Here is a 9421-nt window from a genome sequence, read left to right on the forward strand (position 1 = left end):
AAGAATAGTTGGGCCCGCATATTGAAAGAATATGACAAAAAATGTGAGAAGCAAATAATTATGCCACAACTAAAAATAAATGGAACATTTTGAAAGTTATGTGGCTTGCATGAGTGTTTTTTAAAATAAGACTAACAATTAGAGGTGGAACAAGGGTCTCGGAATAGATGATCAATCTAGTGAAGAGCATTGTATGGCTTATGTAAAGATAAATCCTTCACATAATAAATCCAACTTTAATTTGTAGTTTATAATCCTATATGATTTTCGGGGCAAAAAATCTCTACTTGGCCGCATAGTCTCTACACAAATGTCTGGCCCAATAGGTGAACATGCCTAGGTATCTTTCAGGGGGTAGAAGTGTCATCTCACGGTGCCCTATGAGAGGGCATAGGAAACACTACCAAGTAGAGATCTTTTTCTCTAATTTTTGATAGTATTTTATGTCATAATTAAATTGCATAAGCATTCCCACAAAAAACATTTCTAGAATGCTCCCTTACATAATGAAATACTATTAAAAGTGCTTTTTTTTTTTTTACAAAAAAAAAAAACCTACCTTCTATGTGTTGTGGGTCACACATATCATCCTATCACTTCGAATCAACTCTACTTCAAGTCAAACATCCCATATAGAAATTACAATTAAACATTGTATTTTTATTTCACCCTACTTGATCACTTCACTTAATCAAATGAGGCCTTCCATCATTTGAATCACTCATCAGCCTTCTTGTAGGGTGATGAATTTTTATCTGCTATTGGGCACTGCAGCGCTGTTGTGCCATCGTGCGGCACAACAGCGGCCATGTATACACAACGGGCCCCACTGTGCACACATGACCGCTACTGCGCCGCACGATGGCACAGCAGCGGATAAAGATCCGTGGGTGATAGCCAATCATTATGTATCTTCTGTTCAAAATTAAAAAAAAAAAAAAGAAAGGGAAAATTACATGATTAACTACTTTTGGGTTTTCATTTACAAAACTGTCCACCTTATGTTTGAGTTAACAAAAATAGACAAAAACAAGTTTAGTTTTACAAAACTAGACAAAATAGTGACTCTCCTTCCTTCCTTGGCAGTTCCCCTCTAAAAAAATCTCTTTTTTTTTCCTCTATTACTTGGGGTAGCAGAGAATGGCGGTGGCGGTGGCGGTGGCGGTGGCTGTGACAAGGGTAGGGTTGCAGGGAACGGAGGATGCCTGGGCGAGAAGGCAATGATAAGGATAAAAATGTCTAAAAAAGTAAGTGTGGGAGGGAGAGATACTATTTTGTCAAGTTTTGTAAACCTTAACTTGTTTTTGTCTATTTTTGTTAACTCAAACATACGGTGGACAATTTTATAAATGAAAATCCAAAAGTAGCTAATCATGTAATTTTCCCAAAAAAAAAAAAAACCACTCAGTATCCACCGTGCTTTAGGAATTTTCGCCAATCAGATCATCGGGCACGGACGACGGGGCTAGAGGCAGAGAATGGGATCTTCGAAATTTCGAACCATCCGTTGGTGGACCCAAAAGATCGAGCCTGGTTCTGTCGCGAAAATAGACCAATGGCCGGAGGCCACATCATGGTGGTTTCCATTTCATAAAAAGTAGAAGAAACACTAATAACGAGTAACGACTGTGGAAAGCAAGATTAAGGAATTGAGGATCTCTCTCACATCAGCTGCTATCGCGCAACGATGGAGGGATTCAAACAATTAACATGTATTTCGATTCTTCTGCAATTATTCTTTAATCTTCTTCCTTCGGCCATCGCGGTTTCATCTGGGTATTGATTATGATTCATTGTTAAACCCTAATTTTGTTGTTTCTTCAAATTTCTGAATGGATGGTCCTTACTCTTTGATTATGATTCTTCATATTTTAGTACTGAATGTATTTCTATTTGAATTGGATTTTGCAGGCCGACAGAAGGTTACACCATTAATGGCCGGGTTAAGGCTGAAGGTATTCATGTTGTTCCCTCTTTTCTAGTTCCATTCAATTTGTCTTTTTACTTGATTTCTTTTCATTCTTCTTTCCTCGACTTCTGCCTTTTATATTGGTTTCATTAGTAGTTTGTGAGTCGAAAGGTGGAAGCAGCGAACTATTCCTCATTTTACTTCCACTAGATCCGATTTAACACAATTTCATTCAATTCTTCTTCCAACTCTCTCAATCAGTGTGTATTTATTGTACTTGATGCTAAGATTCGAATTTCAAGATCAGAAACACGTTAAGAATTACACTCTTCGAAAGCCATTATATACTCTGAGCCTTCCATGGGACCTGGGGGGAAGACATGGATTTTATACATAAGCATTTGCAGTTCATTGAAGCAGCACTTGAATGTTAGGGGTTTGATTCTACCATATCCAAGTCAGGCTCCTGCATTAACAGAATAAAATTGATGGTTTCACCAAAAAAAGAAAAGCGAAATTAATAAGAAAATCAAAATTCACGTAACCGGTAATTAAATTCTTTTTCCAATGATCCAGTCATCACGCATTCCTAATTGCAGTGATCATGGTTATCTTGGATGTTCCTGCTTCTAGGAGACCTTCATTCTCCTGAAGCCCTCTTGATGTGACATTTTTCCAAGCATTGTATTTAGAATGATATTCATCTGCAGTAATTAACTTTGAGGCCTTATCTTTGTTTCTCATGATCACAAGCATTGTTAAACAAACCAAAACCAAGAGAGCATGTGTGTGTGTGTTTGGGGGGGGGGGGGGGGGGATGATTGTTGGCTTGAAAAGGAGAAAGTTTGTCCAGCTACTATTTTCTCTTGATTTCAGAAATGGAAGCCTGATATTCATTAGTCTAGATTTGTGACGATTTTGCTTCTGAAACTCTTATCTGAATCAGAAGGAAAATTTACTTATTGGTTCCAGTTAATGAACTATTGAACTCTATGCGTCCCACTGTAATTGTCTTGCCAGAATAGAATAGGAAAGCACATATTTTAATTTCTATGTCATGTTGTCAAAATTGGCTTGGGCATAATGGATTTAGCTTCACCAACAAGATTTCTTGGCCGTTGACTTTGATCTGGCCATCTGGGTATTGGACATTGAATGGACGAGATGATAAAATTTTCCTACAATCTGGTTTTATCATGGGATTTCAAATTCATAAAATATTCTTTGGATGATGTAGAGACGTGAAGTTGTGTAAGATCAATTGATAGAGTTGTAGAAGGTCAATTGATAGAGCTGTAGAAGATCACATTAATTACGGATCACAACCAATTTATGCACAACTTTACCTCTGAATTTTTGTATTCAATTTTGACCATGCAATTTAGTTCCTTGGAAACTAAAATTTTCTCAGAACTCGTGTGGACTAGAGAGTTATCTTGTGAATGATTGCATTTGTTCTGTTTTGTACTCCAATATTGTTATGAAAATTCTCAACCTAATGCAAGTAAGACCTTATCCCATCTATTACCATGAGAACCATTGATAGAATAGAAGTTATGGAAGTCTCAGTGTCTCAGTACTTTTTTCTTTTTCTTTTCTATTTTGTAGTTAATGTTAATTGAGAGAACAATTGAGTGCTTATTATTTTTCTTCTGTTTGTCCCTGGTTCTGGTGTTGTTTATTATGTTGTCTTAAATATAATGTGGAACTGATCCATTGACTCTTCTTAGATAGTGATGGTTTAATTTGGCAGGTATGGGTGCAACAGGTTTCAGTCTTGCTGCAAAAAAATCGAATGCCAAAATCACACTTAATGGTGGTCAAAAAGTTACTTTTCTTAGACCTGATGGCTATTTTTCATTGTATCCTACTGATTTGTTTGACATGCGTTACATCTTACTCTCCACTTTGTCCATGAGAAACTTTGCATTATTCCGTCCTTTAATATCTTTTACATTTACTTCACAAGTGCCTGTATATTTCTCATAAATTGTTATTTGTGCCCAATTATTTTGTAAGTTGTAGTTGGCTTCGTGCCTTTTGACAATTTGACAACTAGTACTCCATGGTTTCCATTTATGATTGGTATCTTAAGGGTTTTGTTAAGTATATAACTAATTTCACTCCATCAATTTTTTTTTTCTGTTGCACGTAATTAAAAAAAAAATTTAGTGATGGTTTTCCAGTCACCACGGTTCAGCATCTGGGTGGGCTTTCAAAAAGTTGCTTGGCAACATAAATTTGTCAACTTTCCCAGTCTTTATGAAAGCAAAATAGTATTCTCATTGAGAAATACTGCATTTGTAGGCAGGTCAAAATAAGATCTTTGTGATATTTAGGCAATCATGCAAGTCCCTTGGTTATATTTACTAAATCACTTGTTGGATCTGACTGATCTGTTTTGGAGCCCTCAGTACCATCTTTAAATTCAACCATGTAGAAGCACATAATTCAATACAGAATGCAGTTCTATTATATCTTATTTGAGTGATGGTAGTGTCATTCTGTAAGCAATGGGTATTCCTTAACCTGTTCTACTTAAAGCCACAATGTGCCAGCGGGGACTCATCTAATTGAAGTGGTTGCTATTGGTTATTTCTTTTCTCCGGTTGGTTTCTTCTCTTTGCATTTCTCAGCTTTTTAAAGTTTTAAGTAATCGTGAAGAATTCCATAGGATTCCGTTCTCTTCACATGTTCAGGTACGTGTTGATGTCAGTGCTAGAAATGCTGGAAAAGTTCAGGCAGCACTGACAGAGAACAGGAAGGGTTTGAGCAAATTGGTGTTGGAGCCTTTAAGAGAGGAGCAATATTATGAGGTGGGTTCAGATTCAAAAATTGGGTCATCTTGCAGCAACATCCTTTTTTATGATAATTTTTTTCTTACTGGACTTTGACTGCAAGTTGATCTCTCTTCTTATTCCACTACAGAGAAGGGAACCCTTCTCCATAATGTCTATCATAAAGAGCCCAATGGGTCTGATGGTTGGCTTCATGCTGGTTGTTGTATTTCTCATGCCAAAACTAATGGAGAACATGGGTACTGTATTCCTAAACTTGATTCTTTTATTCCTTTCAGTGTTGTTCTGAATGCTTGGTTACTCAACTTGGGGCTGACCTGGATTGATTCAGTCCAGGGAGGATTTAGTGTAAGTTCTGCGTTCAGAACTTCATTTAATCTAAGTCATGCTTATGCCTAACAGTGGGTAGATTGCCCAACTGGGCCTAGTGCAGTGGCCCTCCTGAGTTTGACTGGTGACTGGGTCCAGGCTTATGTCACTTATGAGGGATATTTACACCAGGCGGCTAACAGAACGTCCAAATTTTTTTTTTCACCTGCTACTGGTGTACATGTGCAGCAGAAATGGAGTGACCCTCGAAAGCAATTGGGTCACACTCACCTGCTACTGGTGTACATGTGCAGCAGAAATGGAATGACCCTCGAAAGCAATTGGGTCACACTTTAGGAAGCTCTTAGTTCAAATATTTTGAATCAATTCTGACCATTCTGTTTGTATGTGTGGGGTGAGGGGATTTATCGTTCAAAAAGTTTCACGTCTGGCATCAGTCCACCTCATTGTGGAAGATGTTATAGGTGCAACCCATATTTTTGGTTCTAAATTAACTCAACTCAGCCTTATCCCAACTAAATGGGACCAGCTACATGTATCTTTTTTTATTCATTCAGCTCTATTCAAAACCATTCATGTTACTAGTCCTAAGCTATGCATGTCTTTCCGCGCCAACTTCTCCTAGAGTCATTCTAGCCTACCCCTGGCTCTTTTATCTCCTTCGATCTGAGTCAAATCACCCCTTCATACTAGAGCACCCAAAGGCCTCCCTTGTACATGTCAATGCCTCCTCAAACTACTTTCTCGCAACTTATCATGTATTGGAGCTACTATCAAATTAGCTCTTATTTGTTCATTCCTCATCTTATTTTTTCTAGTTTTCCCACTCATCCACCTCAACATCCTCATTTCAGCGCCACTAAGTTGGTTCATTTGTTGTTTCTTCATTGTCCAACATTCAGCTCTATTCCATACATCATAGGTTGGTTGTATAACCATCCTATAAAATTTTCCTTTAAGCTTTAAAAGAATACGTCAATCACGCAACACTCCAGATGCACCCCTCCACTTCATCCACCCAATTTTAATTCTTTGTGCAAAGTCATTCTCTATCTCTCCTTTATTTATGATAAAACCTAGGTACCTAAAATTTCCAATTTGCTGTATCTCACTATCATCAATTTTTTTCCACAATTTTTAATCCTATTGTTACTAAAGTTACACACCATATACTTTGTTTTTGTACTACTTATCTTAAAATCTTTTGATTCCAAGGCTGATCTCCATAACTCTGACTTTGCATTTCTCCCTGCTTTTGTTTCATCCACCGAAACAATATCATTAGTAAAATATATGCTAAGGGATCTGATTTTGAATGTCTCGAGTCAGCCCATCTATAATTAGTGCAAACAAATACAGGTTTTTAGCTGATCCTTGATGTAATCCAATTATAATTGAGAATTGAATACCATGTCCCCCCACAGTTCTTACACTAGTCACTTCACCATTATAGATGTTTTCAACTATGTCCACATATTTACTCGAAACACTTGTCAAATTAACTAACTAAGAATTCTATTATAAGCCTATTTTAAGTCAATAAAGACTATATGGAGATCCTTCTTATATTCTCTAAATTTTTTCATTATCTCCTTAGCAAATAAATGGTTTTTGTGTGTGATCTTCCTGGCATAAAACTAAATTGGTTATTCAAAATATTAGTTTCTTGTCTCAGGTGGGTTTCAATTATTCGCTCCCATAATTTTATAATATGGCTCTTAACGTTTATTCTGCTATAGTTACTACAACTTTGCATATCATCTTTATTTTTAAAAATTGGAATCACAATGCTTCTCGTCCATTCATCTGGCATTTTTCTTGTTCCCATTATCTTGTTAAACAATTTAGCCAAGTTATTCCATAAATTCCTAAACTCTTCCACACCTCTACTAGGATACCATCTGGATCTACTGCTTTACCTATTTTCATCTTATTTAAAGCTTCATTTACTTTAGATACCCTAATTTTTTGTATATATCTAGGATTTGTGATGCGGAACCCAGCTCACAAAACCCTATTTGGGTTCACTATGAGCCCATCTAATTGTATAGTACCCAAAAATAGAATGAAAATGGCAATTCTGTAAAATATATCGAAGGTAACAAATGGGCTGGTGGCAGAATTGTATTAATCAGGATATTAGAGAGGAACTTGGTATGTAAAAGAAGAGGGGATACAAAGGGGATGACTATTTATTGTGTAGGGATACAGTTGGAAGGAAAACAAAAATAAGGATAAAAAGGGAGGGCAAGAAAAGAAATTTAAAAAAAAAAATAACTCTAAAAGAAAACCCATGAATGGAAGTTATCTTCAACCTTCTAACCAAACCAGGAGGTGGAAAACTGGAGAGGATTCAGGTGTGTGAACTCCACCCAAGCTCCGGTTAAGCTGAAATATTGGGATATGGCTCCCAACCCAAAGGCCCGTCGACTACAACTACTGGTCACCCAAACAGCATAGAAAGAAGGAGGATTGAAACCTGAAACTAGAACCTGGCAGTAGAAGAAGAAGCAGGTCTGAACTCAACTCTGCAATTCACTACTCCAACCGGATTTGGGGCTCAAACTCAGCAGGATGGGTGACCCTAAGATAAGTAAATGATTCCTAAATTCTGAGGACAGAAGAAGAGGAATTAAAGAGATCGCTGATAATGCTTGGGCAGCAAATCACATCAGAACAGAACAGAAATATAGCATAACAGGGAAAGAAGGAAAATATATAAGAAGAAGAAGACAAATGAGGGAAGAAAACTAGATCGGGGGGAACAAAGTGAGGGTTCACACAGGCCACATAGGTACTCAAACAATAATCAATATCATTTCATTATCAAATCTGAGTTCGTTGGTTACATTGCTTGCATATATAAAGAAAAAATAAGACTCCCAATAATCTAAAACTATAATGGAATCAAACTCTTAAGACTAAAAGCGGAATAGAACTCTACCACTTCATAGCCTATTCAAATTAAAACAAAAGATTACAAGATAAATCCAAATGAATAAACTACTAATTTCCTATCAAACCCAAACAGGTTCGGCCCTGTCCCGGGAATTGCTCCTGCATCAATTTGTGGTTTCTTAATGGTTATTATAACCTTTTAAAACACTTTTACTTGTATTGTTTTCATTTATTAAGCTATAGAAATAGTTTTTCCACCTCTCTTTAATCTCCTCATTACTTAATAATACATTACTATCTTCACTTTTAATCTATCTAATATGGTTGAGAGCTCTACTCTTTCTGTTCCTCCTTTTAGCTAGTTTATAAATATCTTTTACTCCTTTGTGCTTAAATTGTTATAGAGATCCTCATATTTCTTGGTCCTTGCCTTTCCTATCTCCAAAACCGTGTCCTCCATGGATTCTTTCATAACCTTTACTACCTCTTCCAACATGTCCATTTAGATCACCCTCTATAATAATCTTTTCTCCTTGACTAATTCCTTAAACTAATTTATATGTGTTCTCAAAATTGTTTGTTAGTATTTTCATTTAATCTGATTTAGGGTGGTATGCACAAATTAATATTGGTTACCTAACACAAGTTTTGTAGATATTATTCTATCAATAATTTTGAATATTTGTGATACTGTTCTGTGTACTATTTGTCATTTGTAAGAAATTTAGAAGGGTTCTTAATGTTATTCAACAGGCTGCCACTTCTGCTTACTAAACTTAGACTTGTGCGGCTTGCACTATGGATCTCAAAGATGGGATAATCTTTTTAATTGAGTGCTATTAGTGATCATATCATTCTACCTGTTTTATTGTCAGATCCTGAAGAAATCAAGCGAACTCAAGAAGAAATGAGGAGCCAAGGGGTTCCTTCCCTTGCAAACTTGTTGCCAGGAGCTGCAAGGAGCTGAGACTAATTCAAATCGCCTATAAGAGAGGACTTCTTCTAAGTCTGGAAGCCCATGTACTGAAAGGAGTGTCGATCAAGGCCCTAATGTGAACCGAAATGATTCTTCTCACAGATGTGGTTTTACTCACATTTCATTTCGAACCTATTGCTGTAAATTTGTATCATGGTTTTGTTGAATTATATGTATCCTCTTATCCAGAGGTTGAAATATTAAAATTTTCCTCTCAAACATGATTGTATACCACAACAAAATCATGAATGTTTTATCTGGAGAGGTGTCTACTTGAGTATGATGGTGCTATATGAGATGCATGAAATTATTCTGTTTTTACATTAACAAAAAAGAAAGAAAAAAAATGAAATTCCTCTTTCCCATTCAGACTATCTTGCCCAACTGTTCAAAACATGAAGGCTGTCTTGTTGGAAGCTCCCGAGCATAGCAGAGTTTCCTAATCATTTCTGCTAGGGCATGCTTGCTTTGAACTGAAGTTAGTGTAACTGAGGTACAATCAACAAATGT

The 9421-nt window shown here is 36.6% G+C and overlaps 1 protein-coding gene across 2 annotated transcripts; it reads left to right on the top strand.

Moving 5' to 3' along the window:
- Positions 1 to 1639: 1639 nt before the first annotated feature.
- LOC122667572 (ER membrane protein complex subunit 7 homolog) lies at positions 1640 to 9081 on the top strand. 2 transcript variants are annotated; one of them, XM_043863902.1, is made up of 7 exons: positions 1640 to 1776; positions 1912 to 1955; positions 3663 to 3771; positions 4454 to 4517; positions 4609 to 4725; positions 4838 to 4946; positions 8811 to 9081. In XM_043863902.1, exons 1-7 carry the CDS (start codon positions 1688 to 1690, stop codon positions 8900 to 8902), a joined length of 624 nt encoding a protein of 207 aa, XP_043719837.1. In that variant the 5' UTR covers positions 1640 to 1687; the 3' UTR covers positions 8903 to 9081. The 2 variants fall into 2 exon arrangements, with proteins under 2 accessions (XP_043719837.1, XP_043719838.1); XM_043863903.1 differs by lacking the exon at positions 4454 to 4517 and having other exon boundaries at positions 3663 to 3736.
- Positions 9082 to 9421: the final 340 nt, after the last annotated feature.

Source organism: Telopea speciosissima, chromosome 7, assembly GCF_018873765.1.
Source record: "Telopea speciosissima isolate NSW1024214 ecotype Mountain lineage chromosome 7, Tspe_v1, whole genome shotgun sequence".
Taxonomy (NCBI): domain Eukaryota; kingdom Viridiplantae; phylum Streptophyta; class Magnoliopsida; order Proteales; family Proteaceae; genus Telopea; species Telopea speciosissima.

Coding starts and splice junctions, on each gene's coding strand:
- LOC122667572 (XM_043863902.1), top strand. CDS start 1,688: ATGGAGGGATTCAAACAATTAACATGTATTTCGATTCTTCTGCAATTA. Junction 1,956..3,662: donor TGGCCGGGTTAAGGCTGAAG/GTATTCATGTTG, acceptor TTAATTTGGCAG/GTATGGGTGCAACAGGTTTC. Junction 3,772..4,453: donor CCTGATGGCTATTTTTCATT/GTATCCTACTGA, acceptor TTCTACTTAAAG/CCACAATGTGCCAGCGGGGA.